Source organism: Varroa jacobsoni, unplaced genomic scaffold (assembly GCF_002532875.2).
Source record: "Varroa jacobsoni isolate VJ856 unplaced genomic scaffold, vjacob_1.0 scaffold_201, whole genome shotgun sequence".
In the NCBI taxonomy this organism is placed as follows: Eukaryota; Metazoa; Arthropoda; class Arachnida; order Mesostigmata; family Varroidae; genus Varroa; species Varroa jacobsoni.
Genome location: NW_019213103.1, coordinates 495,285 through 515,876, shown reverse-complemented (window position 1 = coordinate 515,876; position 20,592 = coordinate 495,285). Strand labels below are relative to the sequence as shown.

Here is a 20,592-nt window from a genome sequence, read left to right as displayed (position 1 = left end):
AATATTCTAAAAAAGTACGCGTTTTTTGTCGATTTCTCATGGGCACAGCCATATAGAGGAACGTGTAAGCCGACCGTATCGAAAATGGCCTTAATCTGCGTCATTTTTTGGGAGCTTAACTTGCAAAAAACACTGTCATGAAAACAACGGGCCTGAAAAGAATCCACGGTAAAGCAACAGGGTAAAAGAAGAACTCCGGCAACTTGAGTTCTGGCCAAACGGGCTTAAACCACTTAGAATTAGATTAAAAAAGCTACAGGATTGTATTATGTAGTGTTATTATGTGCTACGGATAATGTGCTGGTAAGGGGTGAATGCATATTGATTGGTAAAACTGAACTCTCACTGTATAACTTTAAGGCTTTATAATGGATTCTCATAAACATTTATTTTTTTATTCCTGACCCTACCGTTTTATTTAGATGTAGATTCGTGATTTGAGAATTGTATTCAGTCTAGTAAAATATTATTCCCGTGATAGCCTAGTAAATAAGCGATTTGGCCGCTAATCTTAGGGATACGTTGTGATCTAGGTTTGAATACGGGCATAGACACATTTCGTTTCGCAATAGAACCCCTAACGGCGATGCTGGATGCAAAACTTGAAAGATAAAGAGTAAAATATTACCCATACTGCACTGCATAACGAAATGTTGTTAAACCCAAAATTCGAAAACACAATCACACCTGTCAAATTTGGGGACACTGCATAGTACGCAAATATAAATTTTAGCTCATATATAGTTCGCAAGATATTTGATACTTTATACGCCTGCATTTTCAATATCTTTCGAAAATCGTCACACTTTTGCTCTTATTATTTCTAAAGTTTATTTCTGTGTATCGATTTCTGTTTTAAAGAATGTCGTAAAAATATCTGATTTTTCTTAGCCATTTTCTTTCGCATTTGTGGCAAAAACTTATCAGTTATCCCTATAAACCGGTATGGTGATCGATATGTTCCACCATTACTCTGAAATCTATCTTTAAACACTCCTTGGCCAGTGCAGAATTTTACAACAAAAAATCGTAGTATTTAAAATCATAATTTTTTCGGGTATTACACGCCTCACGTTTCTGAAGTGTTGTCTATGGTGCATCCCGAGGCAGGCTGAAGACAATCATACGCCTTAAATTAAAGTTCGTAGGCTTGGTCGCTTGAATTCAGTATAATAGTACAAGTTTTGCCAAGACCTTTAACACAAGTCTGGAGAAAACTAATTTAATGCTTAGTTCAGGTTTACTAACAAACCAAGCGTCGTTTCATAAACCTGCAGTTTGTATAAAAGCGCTTTTGATCGAAATAAAACCAGTACATCATCCTTATTCAGTTTAATGTTAAGATTAGAACTCCCGTAATTAATTAGCAAGATATCTTGTACAACTCGGTGATTAGTAAGAGCCTGCGCTGTATCATTAAGATACTTTGAACACTGTTGCTGTAGCAGCGCTACTGCAACTTCTCCTCGATTGTTTTTAAACTTGCGAATTTTTCGTTCACCCAAATTCTTAAACTACCCTATAACACCTCATGTTCTGCTATATATAAATGCTTTAGAGTTATTATTATCTCTTTCTGAAGCTTTTTGGGGCGGTCTACTTTATCAGCAATTATTATTGAAACATAACTAGGTGAAAGTTATTTTATGTATAGGGTCAATTGACGCATGCAAATAAACAAATGTATCCCAGCGGTTTGACAAGCTATGACTGTCTAAGCCGTTGTTCAGGTCAGCGTATACCCTGTAGGAGCTTATGAAGTGGAACTATCTCCTTTGTAAAATCAAAGTTGGCGCTCTGGTATGATTTGTGGCGAGCGGCAAATGTTGTTCTGTCGATTAAGCACTTCCTCGCGCTTTCCAAGGTTCCGATTTTTAACGGTATGCCTGTGTGCAGTCACCAACAGCATCTAACTAACATCATGAACAGCGTTGACGGCAACCGAAAAGGTTATTTTTATTCCCCTTTTGAAATATTTCGACCCAAGTGAATAGTGAGTAACGAAATTCTTTTTTCAGTGCTCGCTATCCAGGCGAAGAAGAAACGGTCCCGAAACCCAAAGGCTGGCAAAATGAAGGTTCAGCAACGACGCGCTCCAGATCCGGCCTCTAGGTAAGCCTACAATTTTTACTTGTTTTTAGGTCATTTTGTTAATTTCCTGCCACAATCAGCGTGTTTCTGGACACGAATAACATCATAGGTACTCGGTAAACGTATAGCACATGTTTATCGAACGGTAGATGGTTTCAAGGGTCGCGATTGCAAAGTGCTGCCCGTACGACCAAGGCTGGTTGCTATCCATAGCAACGTTAGTAATATTGTGCACATTGCATAGCGGACTACATAGAAAGCAACTACCGGCTGCTTGTCTGCCTCTACCCGTAGCCCGTGTATAGAGTCTATTGCGCTTGCGATTAGCTTGTGTTATGTGATGTCTTCGTTTACGTGAAAATATGTGAAACTAGCCACGGTATTAGTGATATTGCGATGGATTTAACGTATGAGCGCCAAGTAATGCTGAGGATTAGCCAAAGATTGGAAGTAGGAGCGTTTCTTGTTCTTGTGCACTGTGCGTGGATGTAGGGAGCTGTGTAGAAAGGAACTCTACTTGCACAGTCAAACTGACTAAGTGACTGACGCAACCCATTAATATAGAAAAGATATATAAAAGCATAAGCAATTTAAATCCGACGTGCATGTCTCAAACTTTGCAATAATGTCAGTCTGTTTAGCTGAGAACTCTTTGTGCACATAGTGACTGTGTTGACTATGGTGACGGCTTTGGCCTTTTTATGCGAAACACAGGACAGCTCTGACTGTACAGACTGCATTGGGCTAAAAATGGGGCAACTAGTTCCTGCTATTGATCTGAGGTGTGCAAGCCTCTGGTCATGAACAAGTAACGAGTCATAATAGAAACAAAAATATAAATGTTTTTATTTTGCCATAGTTGATTCGTATGTACAGTGGTTGTCACTTTGTTGCTACTGTTCTTGGTCAAACTCTCTGTTCAGTTAGAGCGCAGTTTAGGGCCAACTGCGCAGCCTTACCAAACATTGGCTTAAAACCGAATGCATAAAAATATCTAGGAGTGAATTTACCCTAACTGATAGCGTTGTGTCAAGAAGAAACTGTTTTTCGCAATTTGTTTGTTTCTATGTATTAGAATTATGCAAAATAGCAAATTGCGTTATTTTTTTTTCTAGTATATATCGTTAATAGGTGTAAATGCCTTTGGTTTCTTCTATAAAGATTTCTGTATAAGCCCGAAACTGAGTGCAAACAAATATATCGAATGGGTCTCTCTAGTAAGTAAAGTAACCACGGCAATGTTCTTCGTAAAACAAAACCAAAACTAAAAGAACTAAAAATCAGTTTGAAAGATGCTGACAGTTGGAGAGTCTTTATTCTGTCTATTTAAGTAGCTAATTTGCGCGAATTATTAGAATAAACAGTTCCTTTGACTGTGGAACATAATATACCATGCTGTGTTATGGTGTCAATGATCATTACTCTGGTCGTTAAAACGATGTTACTAAATAATATCAGATTACCCTATGGTATATTTACAACATAGTATTATAAATATCTACAAGTGATCAAGATCGGAAGATTTAAAAACGGCTCAAACAATTTTGATTGTTTTCAGTGAGTGAAATTTGCCCAAAAAATTCTGTTCGGAAAAACTAATTTTTGTGTTTAAAAAATATTTAAATTATCCTACGGTCATCGAATCATCAAGTTCGTACACTAGCAGACAGCACTGAATTAAGTACGAGGCATTTCTTTGTTGAAATGGGCCGCTTTGCCTATGCGGAGTCTAATTTTGTGCCATTCACTTGTTTACGCGTATGATCGAAGAATATAGGCTCCTTTCGAGTATGTCATGAATAATTCGAAATAATTTTTTTTGTTAGTTAGTTAAAATTTCTGGTGGTAAGGAAATGCTACTAAGCTATAATGAAATGCTATTGGGGCTTATTAATATGCGTGGCCTGTATCCGTAATAGCGGCACGCGCTTGCCTATTATGCTTAGGGACACGTGGTAGTTTGGGGTCAAAACCCGGCGTAGACACACCTTGTTTTACACTGGGAGTTAGCTGTCTAAATCAATGCTAAGCAGCACCGAATGTAAAACTCGAGACCTTTATAATATGTGCGGCCTAATATCCTTATATAAATCACTGAGGGTCAATAAGAGATTGAATTTTTCGTGGTAGGGATAGCCTAATTGTTTTAACAATGTAGTGCACAGCATATCACCATAATATTGTGAATACCTTTCTGTAGCAGTACCAACGAAAACGAGTCACATAGTAAAATACGTAGTTATAATACACTCAAACAAACAGGTTTTGTCGAAAATTCTCACGAAATTTATATGTAACAAATACTGGAATAAAAACGATTTTCTTTTATGATTGACAACCTGGACACCTTACTACAAGGGCATTCAATAGCAAATTAAGAATGATCAATTATTGCTAAAACGTGAAGTTGGTATAATAAATTGTACAATTATTTCAAATAGACAAAAACTATTAGTTTAATAGTCAAACAGTTCAAAAAGGGTGCATGATATTTGTTGTTTTTGGAATTTCTACGAATGGCATGATCTGATGATTTTATGAATCTTTTGGTGTGATATTAAAATGTCGCTTCAGTTTGAGAACCTTTAAAAATTGGCACATATCTAGATGGAATGTGAATTATGAAGTAAATATTTCGATTAAGTTTTTTAATATAACCAGCTCTCACCTATTATGTCCAAATTGCACGAACTTTATCGCCGGTTATATTTTTTACGATATGTCCTCCGAACCTCAAGATAATAGATATACCAGGAAATGTGCGAACTTTATAGAAGCTCTTGTACAGTTCTGACGTTTTCGTGATTATCCATTCTCATCAGTGTATTTCGTATAACAGAACCTGAGTGAGTTATTAAAAAAAACCCTTTACGAAACATCAGATTTAGTTTAAGATGTAGTTGATTTCGCGCTGTTCGTTTCTATTATAAGCAGTGAAGAAATTGTCACAATACTCGGGCCCATAAGGGTAGGCAGCCAGAAAAGTGTTCCAAATTGGCCGGTGTGCCCCAAGTATCTCTGTACAACGATATTGAATTTCATTGAAACAAGTATTATCAATTAACGGAGAATTTGATTGACGAAACCATCTTTAGCAATGACAACTTACAGAACTCAATATATATATATATATATTGAGTTCTGCAAGTTGTCATTGCTAAAAGTGGTTTCGTTAATCAAATGATCTCCGTTAATTGACTCCTGTGCTTTACAGTGTAAAAAGCGACTACTAGTATATTAACATTTTTTCTGCACAATAATACGTCGGAAATCTTTTCGGTGACTTTACATTCGGATTTTAGATTTTTTCGTTGTAGTCTCTTAGTAGTATATTGATTCACATAGTGTAAATGGAACAATTGTATTTTGTACCCTAACAATTTTGTTTATTCATTCCATTTTAGCTGGGGTAGCAGCGAATAGAATTTGGCGACTTTATTAGATCAAATGTTAGATTAATTCAATCCCTATAGCTTAAAAATTTTCTCGCAATATCTATATCTTCAGCATTCTAAGGGTCTTTGGTAGAAGTTAGGTTTATTGCGCTTCGTTCGGTGGATGCAGTTAATAGATACGCGTTCTATAAATTAACGCTGTATAGTCCTGTTGCCCCTGCTAGATCGTTAGTACAACAATTAGTAAGCTTGGTAATAATTAAGCTTTTTAAAGGTATATGCATATATGATTCTACTATGAAATAGTGTGGTTGATTGAACAGGTTGTGTTACATGAGAACTAAAGTCAAATTTCGATTATAGTAACTCCAGGATATCTGACAGTGTAAAATTGAAGTTGGCCAGTTGCCACGAAAATATGAGAGTCTTCAGAGAAAACAGTTTGAAAACGAATGTATAGGAACGTGGTGGTTCTTCAGCGCTAAGGACGCCGTCTATCTTCACATAATCGGCATATTCTTTAAGACAAATTGTATATACACATATATGTACTTCGACGCCAACTTATCCGCCTGCAATTAGAGCTTGTTTTTTGCATTATAATATTTGTCAAAAATAACTATGACGTGAGGTTTTCGCCGAGTCATTACGTTGATAAAGAAATCCTGTTTTAATGAGATACATTGCAGTGTAAACTATCAGAAGTTACTAGATAGAACTCATTTGTGTATAGATGAATTGCAAGTATATCATCACTCTCTATATATAATTGAACTCTCATTTTTTCTTTTCTATTTTTTTAGAGCGTTATTTTGTGCCTCACGTTAGCTTAGCGCTCTTGTGTTAGAGCCCTAGTGTTCCTTGGCGTTTAATTTATAGCTCATAGTAATTCGTGTAAGACAAGAGCTAAATGAGTAAAATTTCTTAATAATGTTACTTGTATCAGCTGCTAGTTAATATGGTACAATTAACTTTTTACTCTTTGGACGCAGAATTTAACTCTATTATGATTGTTATTATTGTTCTCTGCCTGAGAGTCATATTACGACCAACTACATTTTTATACGACCTCCAATCAAACACTATAAACTGAAAGATTTGACTAATTATTGCTTAACATGACTGGTAATGCCTGCTTTCGTACATCTTGAATAATTTGTGTGCCTTTTTCCCTTTTTCTGTTTCTATTTTTACTGGCTTCCTCCCTTTCGTTCGGACTTCGATTGCGCCTTCATATATTCTTGAACAGTCCCTCTCCCCATTTGACTGCGAGTGGAAAAGAGTTGCGGACAACCAAAAATCAGCACTTCACATCAGGTCCTCTGCAGCGCCATCTACGCCGTTCTCTAGTGGGCATGAACAGCTAAGAACATTTGGGGGAATTATGAAGGGGAGGAGGACATAGAAGAGGGAGAGGGTTGATCGTCCGACCAACCTCTTGTCTATCTGCGGACTCTATGGTGAGCCGCCAAACTGTTGACATTCGCATGTATCGCTGGCAAGTGGTAACAAGGGATAGAAGACGCGCTCGTGTCGTTCGACTAACCAGTTCTTAGCTTTGTTTCTCCTCAAGATTATTGGTTCACTTTTACATAGCGCCGACAGTGCCTGAATATTTATTAGCAATAAGTGCTGATTCCTGGCACTCATATCCGTTGACTGATCCTGCAGGATTCTTAGAATTTTCACTTCGTCTCTAAAATTCGTTGTACCTTGAATTTTACTGCAATGGTAAAACATATGGATTTTGCCTTTAAAATGTCTACAAGCTGCTTTGAATAGCGTATCTTATCCATACTAGTGTAGATTTATGGTCAAATGGATTTTTAACAAAGTGGCTACACTTACTAACATAATTAGGACGTCACTCCTCTCTTTTGCTCCGTGAAGATTTCTAATAGTCAGATAAGGAGCGAGGTAATATGAGGGCTCCGTACGCGTGGCACATCGATTTACTGAAAAGCCAAGGTGCAAGTTAAACCTTTAAGGTCTTTGACGTCAGCTCTACCGTTTAAACTCAAGCGTTTGCGTACAATAGCATGGATGGTAGCTGATAAGATTGGGCTGTCGCTTATAGTGACCCGCCTAACCAGATTTGGAGACTCAACCGGATTTCATTAAATGCATCACGATTTGTCAACGCCAAGGGCACTTTGGCTTCTCCTATGCGTGAAGCGATGTATAGAAAAAGCAGCACGAATTACCTCTTGCTGACTGATTGGGAAGAAAGGATGACAATACCAGAAGGCGCACATCAATATCAGCGATTGTTGACGTGTAAGAACGTGGCACAGAGTAACAAAAGGCGTAACAAGGTTGAGGGTTCAACAAACTAAAAAGGAGTTTTGAATGTTCAAAGCGAGAGGTTACGGAAAAAAGTTATCAAGGACAAATGAAAATTTGCGATCACAGTAACTACAACCAAGCTAAGCTTGGGTTAAAATAGAGACAACAAGAAATTTTCCTAGAAGTTTTTAATTACAGACATCATTAAAATTTGGACGTGTTCCCACGGGTGTTGCGAAAAAGTTACTGGTTAATTATATAAAATCATATCAGTAGCTCGATACACAAAATACTTATCCAAAACTGTTATCCGTGATTCAGCCGACTGATTTTTTGCAGGAACTAAAATTGCCATTTTAGTGCATACGGTTTTACTGTAAGTTAGTATTTCCTTTTTGACGAAGCATTTTTTGTGATCCAAGAGTTCTCATTAATCGCTCGAAAACCTGGGAAGTGAAGAGTCGCCTTGTTGCCTTTGTAATACTATTTTATCTGAATCAGATTATTTTACTGCTATTTACCATGTCTGCAGTTTGGGTCGTTAATAAGACTAATGGCTCACTGGCATCTTCAGAAATAGTGACGTGATAATTTTTGAACGATGGAGCGCTTGTTGAGTGCAGTTGTTTTTTAGTCTACTTCTAAAGAATGTTATGGTAGTTCATCGGTAGCTATCCATATATTGACACATAACATGTTGTTTGAGATGTAATTTTGGCATGTAATTCATCCGTTATGAGCAAATGAAGCCGGTTTTTTTGTGCAGCGGTTGTGTGTATGCGAATTAACGTATACAGGTTTTAAGGCTACACTTCTTGCTATACATATAAGTCATTCAGCGCGTTTTCATTCGATGGACAGCTAAAAATATTCCCGAGTTATAAGGTCCTTAAAATTGAAAATCTGATACACAGGCCACCCCTTTTTGTCGAAAAGGCACAAAAGTCTATCTGACCTTTACCTTTATGTTAAAGAAAGGACCGATCGACTCAAAACTGAGACGCCTCGATTTATAGCCCAGTCTACTATTTGGGTAACCGAATTGTTACATGTTACACATAAATGCAAGTTGAGTCTTAAATTATGTGTTCGACACATGTGCTCGTTACATTCAGTTCCGCTGCTGCATTCTTTAGCTTTCACATTGGTTTACCTTACCCCTATTTCTTTTTCCGATATCAGCAAATTGTAATATTGTTTATTGCGGGTGTAATTTCTGTTTAAAACTTCGCAGTTTGACTGAAACGTACATACGATCGTCCGACGCCATGTAAGCTGCTGTGCTTTATGTCCTGAAGACCTGAAGAAGGTCGCATTGTACATAACTTTCCTACAAATTTCTTAATTAAAGACGATTTAACTCCATGTAAGTATTCCGTGTAAGATTTATTTTTGTAGAGGCGCTATTTTGTCATAATATTTAAGGTAAAAGGAACTTGTGCAAAGTGCCCCTAAAAAAATAATGAGTTTTTAAGCAATTTGGCAAGATTTATGACTTGAGTTTTTCAACAGACAGAAAAAGGTTATGTATGTAAATTTTAAACAAATGAACGGTGCATCAAGGTTGTGTATGAGAAGCGTTAAGGCAATGCTTTGTTGAAGGGAACTGCCTTGTTGTAAAGGTGTCACGTACGTTTGCCAGGTGCAGTAAGAATGGCGCACTGAAGGTCAATCAGAAAAACAACGGATGGTTCATGAAATGTGAACATGTTTTGGATTTCGTAGGCTGTTCGCCGTGACAATCTTTCGTGAACTTTCTAGTGAGCTATTCAAATGCCCGAAGACTCTATGCAAATCACTGAAGCTCACCACCATACAATGGATATGTTGGTTTGAAGCCAGTTTGATACTTCGTTTGCTTAGTAATATGGTTTTGCAGCGTTTGTGTACTTCAATATGTAGACGACCTACTAGCAGTAAAATTTTCTTAAAATCTATAGTGTGGTACCCCACAGCTGATTTTGATTTCTTTAATTTACTTAATACCAGCTGCGACTTTCTTTCAAAGTTGAACATGTAAATCCGTGCAGTTTAAGAGCTGTTATTATGTTGCGTGTGTTTTGTGAAAAAAATATTTTCAAATTCTCATAATTTTTAAAAGCCAATGTTATTATTTTGTTGTGTATGTGTAAATACAATGAACGGATATTCTGTGTATATATATAACAGCAAGCAAGATTTGTACAAAAGTACATATAGAAAGCGGTGATTCAATCGTTCATTTGTCGGTTTTTTTTTTGAGGAGAAGTAAAAATAGGCTGTAAACGTTAAGGCGCACTACGCAATTTACAATCTCATTCTTCTAAATTGCATGGCACACTGATTGCCTTAGACTGCTATTTGACAGTGTTGTGGCGGTGAAAATACCGAAGCTGATCATGCGCAGGTCCACTGAAATCGTCAAATTTTGTTTATAGATATGTACAAAGAATAATAATCCCCGAAATAGAACGCAACAATATAGTCGTAACAGATAAGTCATTTATTTTCAATAACCACTAGTTATCTGGTATAGAAGTAAGGTTTTAACATATTTTAGATAAGATTTTCCTCATCGTGCATTAGTATGCCCTTTTTATGTTAGGACATGAGATTATTATCAGTATTTGCGCGACCTACGAAGATCAAGTAATGCAATAACATCTACAAATCCTAGTAAAATTTCATCGGCAGCTAGAATATAAGCAAAATGTGAACTGTGTCTTCGAGTTTTAGCATCAAGAAAGTATTTTAATTTACTCTGGAAGACCCCCAGTGCTCTTTTTTGCAAGAAAATCTGCACTAGTGTGCCTAGTGTGTGTTAAAAAGTAACCCAAATAGATACCAATATTATAATTGACTAAGTGAAACATTCGTCGATATTTTCGTGATAAAAGCAGCTCTGACTTACGAATAACGGCTTCGTGTATAACTCGCAGTGCTTATTTTTTAGGTTTGAAAGCGGTAGTTCATGTATACAAGACACAGTAGGTTGTATATGGGAATACTGTAGATTATAGAATAATCGTCCTCATCATGTGTCCATAATCTTTATCGATGTGTATCCGGTGCCGGAGCGTCACAGTAAAAAGTAATTCGATCGGAGCATTGACTCACAAGTATCGAGCGCTTCATATTGGAAATAACTGAAATGGCAAGTAGTGCTGCGAGCAAGTGTGCGTAATCATATAAATCTATTTGTGTTGTATGAAGTATGTGGCAACTAGTGGAAATCATCGAATACGAGGTCGAACAAAAGGAACTCTATTTTGTTCAAGATGGTGATGATCAGGCGTCCGGTTTTGCTTCCGTCAGTAATGAAAATTGCGTAACGTCTCGTTGTTGCTATAATACACTGAAATGGAATCCTTGTATTAGCACAGTATGCAACAAGGAACATGTAGGGCTGGATTATGAGTCAACCAAGGAAGACGGTTCGATCAGCTGCGTTAAAGACCTTCAATGGAGACCCAGGAAGAGGTATACGAGTAACAGAGGAAACAAATTCTACTATTGGTTTCATCCCTTTTAATCTGAGATCAACACTATACAAGCAGAAGATCAGAAATACCTATTAACCACAAATTTACTAACCAAGTTTAAGCGGTAGAAGTTCACAATCTAAGTCTGCCGACCCACGGATCTACCTTCTAAATCCTTCATAGTGTAATGTTATTGACACTACATCATTTAAACTCCATGAAACTAAACCAGGTCCAAATTATATCACTTTTTATCGCTGAATCTCTACCTTTTAGTAGCACAAACACAAAAAGTATAAAAAACACCCATGTGCAATCCTTATTGTCTCATGTCGAGGCACAAACTTGAGGATGTTAATGCGTTTTATAGCCATAGCTTACAAAGAAGTTTTACTCAACTATGTCCATTTGAAACAATGAAATCTACGCAGTTTAAAAAGAGTAACAATAGATGTTGGTCTTTGCACCTAAATAAACGAGTTTAGAGGTTGTACCAGGATTGAAAGTGAAACATGTCATTAATAGTCAAACAAGGTTTTACTGTAAAAACGATGTTAAAGGAATATAAAATACTTAACTAGCAAGTATACTGCTGGGAAAATTATGTGAAAGTGAAAATCGCTGGCGCCCAGAGGGTAAAGTCCGAAAACTTTTGGTTGAATACGAATGTATTTTTGTTGGACATGAAAAACCTGAACGTGCGAGTAATTCCCTAATGCAGAGAAGTTTACCAGAGAGATTGCGGCTTCTGTTTTTAGTGATTCGTGATTGTACAAATGGACTACTTCGACAGCAGCGAAGTCATATACGCAGGCGATATATTTGAAGAGAGGAACGAGCTGAACAAAAGCCGATACGATAACGAATCTCCTTGTGCTTAAACCTTTGCGAAATTCAAATGTCGGAAGATAAACTTGTGCTCGAGTAACTATTTGTATTGCAAGACGTGCCTCTCAGAAATATTTTACATATAATATTTTCACCAATGCTTCCTTTGAAATGTACCTTCATACTTTCGTGTTAAAAAATCGCTAATTGCAGTAATATCCATTAATTTTTTACTGTTAGATTATGGACGCTGGTAAATTCAGTGTAACATGCACATTTTTTTCCGCGTGTCCCAAAAACCTATATTGTGTCAACTACCTGTTTTTATGTCCATTTAAATCCATTATACCATATATTTACACATTTTAAAAATTCGTAAGCACGTGACCACGTATCGATTTAATTAGTTAATAGTGTATCTGTATGCCTATACCGTTTTCTACTGCGGGCAATAGTTATGGTCACTAAATTCCTGATAACAAATGATGTCCAAGGTGTATGCCGAATTATTGTGTAATAAGGTGCTTTTGCGCTTCTCTCGAATCTTTTTTCAGCCAATTTTCTCAAAAATACATGCTTTCAAATATTTAATTAAAAGATATTATGAAATAATTGGGTCGAATAGACCATATGGCATGAAGCCCGCTAAGATATATTTGGTTAATAGCGAAGGCGCAATTTGGTCCACACGTCCGTGGAAGTCGTGACAAGGCCTGCCTCTTGGTAAAACAAGTTATGGTTTGTGTTTCTAAGAGAGTTCGCGAGTCATGTCAAATAAGCTTCGTTAGGAGGGCCGCCTTCGCGTCGATGCATCCGCAGCGGGTTGTCCCTTGCCCAAAGAAGCTAGGGACTGAACTGCTGCAGTCACGCGTAGGTGCCGAAGAAGCCAGCAAAGCGGATATAGCTAGCTAATTTAGTAACATAATGTAATCCTGTTAAATTCATAAAGGCATAGATACGACCTTGAAGGCAATAAACAACCATCACTTCTAAGTACAGTCAAAGCTGCAAGACAAAATGTTATTTTGAATTCAGGTGTGATGATACAGTTTCTTTGCTAATAGAATTATAATATATACGTGAATGGGCCGGTGAGTGAAGCACGAAACTGTTTGGCTTTAAAAGCGCCGATATACTGGCTCATATAATTTTAATTTTTTAATAATTTAATAAAAATAATAAATCTAAAAAGAGGAGACAAAAACGACGTACGGGTTTACGAATCTTCAAACGTGCTTGTGATTAGGAATGAAATGCGTGCCACTAAAGGTTCTCGGGAATATACTATAATTAATAAGAAAAATTAGATACTGTGTGGTACGGAACTTCAGTCACCATTCTTATATGATGTGCACCTTGTTAGAGGAATTTAGGTTGAATATGCTCACGGTTGTTGATTCTTTGCGTAAGTGAATCCTAGCTGATGTTTGCTGTTGAGTTGTGGCCGATTGTCTTGCGAATGTTGGAGCCCTGGAGGTGAGAAACTACATTTTCTGTTCCATACAAGACAAATTAAAAGTGAAAGTAAGTATTATTGGAATTAAAAAAAGGTCAAAATATGGGCTGTCGACAACAGAAAGCAAATAAATACATACATCGCTTTGTTAAGCTTGCCATAAGTCCGAAGTAGTTAATAATAGTAAATCTGCCTTTGAAAAAGCACACGTAGATTCTACCTAGATGCTGATGTTTTACATATGGAGGAACTTCACATATGAGGTATTCTTAGATATTATCTGCTAATATTATATGCCGTGCATTATTAGAGAAGAGTTACGCAGTACCTAAACAACAGTCTAGTTACAATTAAGCTGAAGTTCCTTAACCCATTTATGGTGTTACTAGTAGACTCTTATAGTGTATAATTAGGGTACATTTTGTCGGCAAAATTTGATTAGAAGTACGTTCTGCGCAGCATGACAACACCCACAACAGAAAAATTTCAAGTCACAGAAGCCATGGTCTGAGTACAGTACAAGCTTTAGCACGAGAAAACCTCTGCGGTAGACACTGTTCGTTCCGGTCAAAGTCAACACGCAAATATCAAAAATACGAGGTTATAACCTATTTTCGTACGTGTTTAACCTATAGAAATTAATATAATTTGTGTACCAGCGGTATTATTTTGATCGCTTGGTTTCTTTATTTGGTACTTATGATTGTCGATATAGGATTTAGATGTAGTTGTGTTTTTATTTGCAGGATCAAGATTTACAAAAACTAAAATTAGGGTTGCATCTCAAGAAACGAGGCCTTTCCAGGATATAGATAGAGACTATAAAGGTGTGGTAGAGTTAAACTAAGAACATATAGCACATTCTTCATAAATATAGCACTGCGCATACTTAGACAAATTCAAACTGACGAAAACCGCACAAACGTTTTGATCGCTAAGGGAAAACCACTGCGCAGTAACATTTGATTCCTTCAGTATATTAGAATAAGTGTAACTGAATAATCTTTAATAGAATCAGTGATAATTAGAAGAACATTTTCGCAGATGACTCATTGTGGGGGTTCTCAAATTTATTTGTACTTAATTGTTAAGTAAACTACCGAATCGAAAAGAAAAACTCCATGCTATTTATTGCACTCTATGCAACGCAGGAAGAAGTCTATAAAGATAAGATGCTTTACGTGTCTGCTATAAAAATTGGAAAGCGGCATGAGAACGAACAGAAAATGGCGTTACAGGTTTTGTGGAAAATGTTATTTTAAAAGAATGAAAGAAATGTGTACATCAATGACCCTACTTTTGAAGTAAGTTTCCATTGATTTTTTCCCAAGCTCACTAAAAGTTTCCTAATATTTTTGTCTCCATTTTTCTAAACCTTATTACCTGAGAAAATAGGGCTGAAAAGGACTAAGCATGAATATACCGAAAGCGGTAATTTATCCGTCAATTACAAATTCCCACAAATGTCAAAAAAGTAAGAACGTTTCTAAAGAAGCAAGTGTTTAGAAATGTTTCGTTTCTGTGGGAAAATAAACAAGTATTTTGAAGTTATCGTTGAAAATTATCAATTTTGTATGCGAAATTACCTTCTTTTTAGCTCTGTTAGAAGTACCCTAATTACATTTCAATGCATTTTGTTTTTAATCATTTCAGTGGTGGCGGAGTCGTTGGAACAAAATCTAATGGCTCTTTTCATATTGGTCCTCCTTCAAGCGGAGTCGGCGGAGGTTCGGGGGGCTCAGCAGGATCCGCAGGGGAAAGTGATGCATCGTCAGATGAGAATGGCGATGCCGGGGCATTGAATGAGGCTGAAGAGGAGGCCGAGGATGAAGAGCAGGAAGATTCAAAAGACTACTGCAAAGGTTACACCCTACGTTTTTATCATCATAACCCCATCGTTTGCACAGGCAAATTTAGTGCTGAACTACTGTTTATGGCAGTAGTAATATTTGTACCAGGATTTGTTTTTTTGGGTACTTATACCCAACCAGGCGTACTTCCGTAATGTTATTTCGCTATAATGCAATGTCATTCTGTGCGCCATTCTACGAAATTATTGCTGTCATCGTCAGTCAAGAAATTATTCATTCAGCTAAAACAAGCAATTCACAATAATTAAATTATTTTGCAAATAACTCTAGTATAAGAGGTGTTATTATATTTAAATAGTAGGCTTTACAGCATCGCGTCAATATTCTTAGTGCCACTCTTGAGTGCTTTAGAGGCAGTTACCTCTAGCATTAATATTAGGTCTCAAAGAGAATCGCGTTGCAAACGGTCAACAATTTTAACTTATTATCTCAAATAAATCACTGTATGCAAGGGTTGATATAATTACGCGTTTGTTTAAGTTTTCATAGGATTTAACACGTTCATAATTATATAACGTTCAAAAATATATTATTTACAAAATCTACTTTTTGCCACTAAAGTGACTTCTAAGTTATACAGTGGGGTAAAGCTACGTGGTATTTGAGACTTACATAAACAAGGACTACAAAGTTTTATCAATAAATAACTCACAAAAGCACTTATGGTATTTCAGAGTGAATAAAACTTTCTCGAGATCTACAAATGGTAAACGAAATATAAAAAACATAACCTATTAATTAATGCGCTCGAGTTAATATTACAAAATGTAATAAAAAAAATAACTCTCAGATTGTTTAAGTCGGCTGGCTGGATAATGTTTTTGAAACCGGGATAATTAATTGCACGGGGAGGAGACTAGCAAAGCAGACTGCCCTGACCAAGTAGAAACTGTCTCGGCAGTGATATTTGTTTGCGGATTTAGAGCCAACCGCTATATTTGTTGTTGATTCACTTCGAAACCTTCGGCGTGTTCACCAAACTTACCAAATAAGGAATTGGAGTGCTTAAATAGGCAGTATCCTGCTCTTTACACCCTCAACACCGGGAGCGAGAAAAAAAAACAAATAAGTAGTGTTTATAATTACTTATAGGGAAGAGCTATCACTAAATACTCACAGTTTGTTTGATACTCACACACAAATTTGAATATCAAGCCATGATTTTATGCGTCTGGGATGAGGCAATATTTCAAGTGTGAGTTGCTGTCTGCCTGAGTGGTTAACATATGTACTGGATAGTTGGTTAATTCGTGTGACCCATGGGGATTACCCATCGTTATACTCTTCGTTTCTAAAACCCAGGATATTTATTCGACACTTGTGTTGCAGAGATTGAATCAAATAAGTAGTACGCTGATGTAATATGATTTATTTCGCTACAAAGAGACGCTAAACCGTTGAAACCGTTCTAATGAAATTTTTGATCTATTTACCTATGCAACTCAAATTGATTTTATACTCCTTTCGGTAAAATCGAGGTTAGAAAAGCATTTCAAATTACTGAAGCCACGAGCAGAGGAGCCATGCTACATGAAGGGTAATTGTAAATAATAACAATTTCGGTAATTTTATGCGGCCTAATAAAACTACCACGAGTCGCTTAACTGTATAATCAGGTAATGAATTGTTCTATAATTTTTAACCTACTTCAGCATTTCGTGGTGAATCCTACGCTAATCGCTTCAATGTGCCAATGATTTATTATTTAATTACCTTCCGAAGCTTGACCTTACCTGCTTTGGCAATATATAAGCAAGACTTCACGTGTCTATCACATGACTGCAAGGACCTCAGGTGTCAAAAATTTAAACTGATTGGCTTTCCAGTAAATCTATTTTTGTTTAATTTATAAGTCCACGAGCTATATTAGCATTGTGTGTATAGTCAAGTATTATTTGGAAGATGATTTCGCTACTTCATTTATGTTTCACCAGTCTGAAATGAAGTCCATTGCCCTCCTTAGGGTTATATGAGACCCAAGCATGCGAATTAAAGTGTGAATCATAAAGCAGTTATTTCGTATGGAACAAGAGGTGTTATACAAAATGGTCCCTCCGAGATCATACGCTAAATGTGTGAAGAATGTACAAATAATCTATATTTCTATGTTTTTCTTTTTCGACTTATAGCTCTACTAAATATTATCCTATTAAAAAACCTGAGGTTTCAACGTTTTTAAACGATAATCTTGAGATACACCTCATTAATATATAGGGCCAAACATGTGTGACTGACTTTGTAAATGATGAAATTTTCTTTAACATTTAAAGCTCGGACATTTCCACCTGAACAATTTCCGTTAGATCATTTGATTTAATTGCATAAAGCTGCGGAACTTTGGTCGGTAGACATAACAGGTTCCTTGCGAGAGATAGTTTCAAACTGTAGACTTATGTAAATTTCATATGTGATTAACGGTATAATAGCTATAAGCAAAGCGTTTAGAGGAGTTACTGAATTGGTCCTTATTAGGAACGGACTCTGATAGAAGTCTCAATTAAGAACAAATTTGAGATCTAAGATAATCAACCAATAATTAATAATCAATTAATAACTAAATCGAATACAACATCAATAGTAATTAAAAAATACTGATGTACTAATCAGTAATTTACTTCGTTGCTTGCTTTATAATTCCTTCTTTTTGGCGCGTAATTTAAGCTGAATGTATTCCATTAATTTGTTTGACATTTGCAGGCGGCTACCACTATGTGTGCATTGCCGACGTATTTCAAGGCCGGTATCACGTGATTCGCAAACTAGGATGGGGCCATTTCTCTACCGTATGGCTTTGCTGGGACTTCCAAGATAAAAGGTTGGTTTGCTTGTTGTTTGTTTCCAGACATTCAACTTAGTGCATATATCAGGTTGGAACAAAGGTTACCGCTTTTTTTACTAAAGAAAAAAACATATTTTTCTATTCATGTAACAGTCAAGTTATGTATCCTTTGCCATTACTCACTGCTTGCTTCAAAAATGTTTTGAGATTCCCCCAGGTTTCGGATATCGTTTTCAAATTTGGCAAACCATTCTTGAGCAGTTCTTTTAGCGTTAGTGTCGTTTTTCCGGGGCTGTTTCGATAGCATTTTATAGAAATGCATAGTACAGAAGGGGTCCGAAATTTCGTTTTCTTCCACCCTGAACCTTTGAATTTTTTCAAGTTCAAATTGCACTCACAAAAAGAGCGTTGTAACAACGTGATAGAGCAGGAAGAAGAGTGTCAAAAATGAACGACGAACGAAAGGGAAGACGGAAAAGAAAGTTTTTTCTGAGAAAACGTAGGAACATTCTTTCTAGCCAAATATTGAGTAGTAAGAAAGATGACTGTTTTCCTAACTAAATGGCTTTAGCCTCATATCTCAGGTAATATGGGTCTCGCACTAAGATTATTGTAATGCTTTTAAAAACGTGTTTATTTTACAAACTTAATACGAGGAAGGTACAAATTCTTCTCGCATTATTAGAAAATTTTTTGCTGTTCATAGTCAGGATGCGTTACTGTAAGGAATAACCCAAAAATAGTTCTGTCTCTCTTATTCTGGAAATTTCGATGTAAAAGATGTTCTTCGTAGTGATGGATCATTTACAAAAAGAAGAGATGAAAGTACTGTGAAACTTACCGAAAAACGTGAGAAACCGTAAAATCACCCAGGAACCAAGAATCTACCACTAAACAGTGTTAAACCATTTGAAGGAATTTGGCTACAAAAAAGCTCATTATTTAAATATCATACGAAATGACCAGTGATTAAAGGACAACCTCAAGGACGCATACGATTAGTAGGGTATTTTAGTTATAGTTTTAAACGTTTATCACGTTGGAACTAAAAGAGTAAAAATAATTGTTTTTTTAGTGTCACATTCAATGTATACCCTTTATTACTTGCATACCGAAGCCAGCCTTCCGAAAAGGCTCTATAACCATGTAAGCTACCATATAATTTGTTATTTATTACTTCTTACCGCACATCTGTATTGTGATGCTCTAGCTTTTTGTTGCTTTTATGCACTAAGAGCATCAAAAGTTTCCCGAAGTGGAATTAAAGTGACCACTCGATATTGGAGTTCTCGACTCTAACAATCATTGCACCAGTTCGATAACTTCCACTGCCATAACTTAGTCATACCTTATATCATCAGTTGCTGTGCTACCTTCTCCAGTAATTTTGAAGATCAAGCAAAATTGATTGTCGCCTTTCCGCTAATATTCTATTATAGACTTGCTTTATTACTAATAAAAACTATGACGAATATATTATACTCGAACCTCTCTGAGTATAGTAAAGTTTTCATTTAGGAAATAAAGAATATGGATGTCGGGATAACGCAAAGTTTTTTTTCCTGCTTGTAGGTATTCACTTATTCGCCAATGACTTTACCTGTGCGCAAATTATAATAATGTGTTTGTGACCATACGTCTGCTTTTATCAGTAAGCCAATCTTTACTGACAGAGCGAACGGTGATCTTCGAAAGCGGAGAGTAAGAATTCTGAAAATAGAGAATTTCTAAAAATGTCTGAATAAATTACCTAGATGAAGTATCAAAAATACAGAAAATACGCTTTAAAAATGCTTACACATGCTTTATGACTAGTAGTGTCGAAGGAAATTATGTAAAGTTCTACTGGGAACACATCACCAGATTAGTATGGTAAAATATAGACTAAAAATGTTTAAAGCACTCAGATCAGTTAAAAACTATGAATTATTAAAAAAAAAGTAAAAGCATTGTTGCATACAATTCAGGGATCCACTGAATGAGATTGGTTTCAAAAACCTATCTCATAAATGTGTGAGAGTGTAAGCATGCTGTATTAGCGAATTATATATTATTGATTGGGACTGGCACAAAAAAGCTAGGATTTCCAAAGTTGTATATATTGCTGAAGCAATGGTTAGTGGTAGTGCTGGAGATAAAACGCAAGACATTTATTCTTTTAGCATATCTTTCTACAGTTTACAGCTGCAATAGGTTATTTAAGTGAAGATGCTGTTAACACAGTAAAATGACGAGAATCCTGGATGGACCAGACAGTCGGCTCTAAAGCTGTGTTTGGAGCTGTGTTTTATAAACAATGCGTCTCATACTACACAATGACGTTAATGCCTAAGCAGTAAAAGCAGAAGCCGCTTAATTGTAATTTTTCTTTCACTAAATTTATTTTGCGCGATTTCTCGCCATATATATATATATATATATGGCG

The 20,592-nt window shown here is 36.3% G+C and overlaps 1 protein-coding gene across 3 annotated transcripts in view; it reads left to right on the top strand.

Moving 5' to 3' along the window:
- Positions 1 to 1,860: 1,860 nt before the first annotated feature.
- SRPK (SR splicing factor protein kinase) overlaps positions 1,861 to 20,592 on the top strand; it is a 27,075-nt gene continuing 8,343 nt past the window's right edge. Inside the window, exons 1-5 of one of the 3 annotated variants that reach the window (XM_022855299.2) lie at positions 1,861 to 1,949; positions 2,019 to 2,112; positions 10,965 to 11,231; positions 15,171 to 15,379; positions 18,086 to 18,203. In XM_022855299.2, coding sequence (XP_022711034.1) covers positions 1,883 to 1,949; positions 2,019 to 2,112; positions 10,965 to 11,231; positions 15,171 to 15,379; positions 18,086 to 18,203 — 755 coding nt within the window. In that variant the 5' untranslated portion in view covers positions 1,861 to 1,882. Of the gene's footprint in view, positions 1,950 to 2,018; positions 2,113 to 9,006; positions 9,139 to 10,964; positions 11,232 to 15,170; positions 15,380 to 18,085; positions 18,204 to 20,592 lie in introns of those variants that run through there. The other 2 variants (XM_022855300.2, XM_022855302.2) reach the window with 2 other exon arrangements.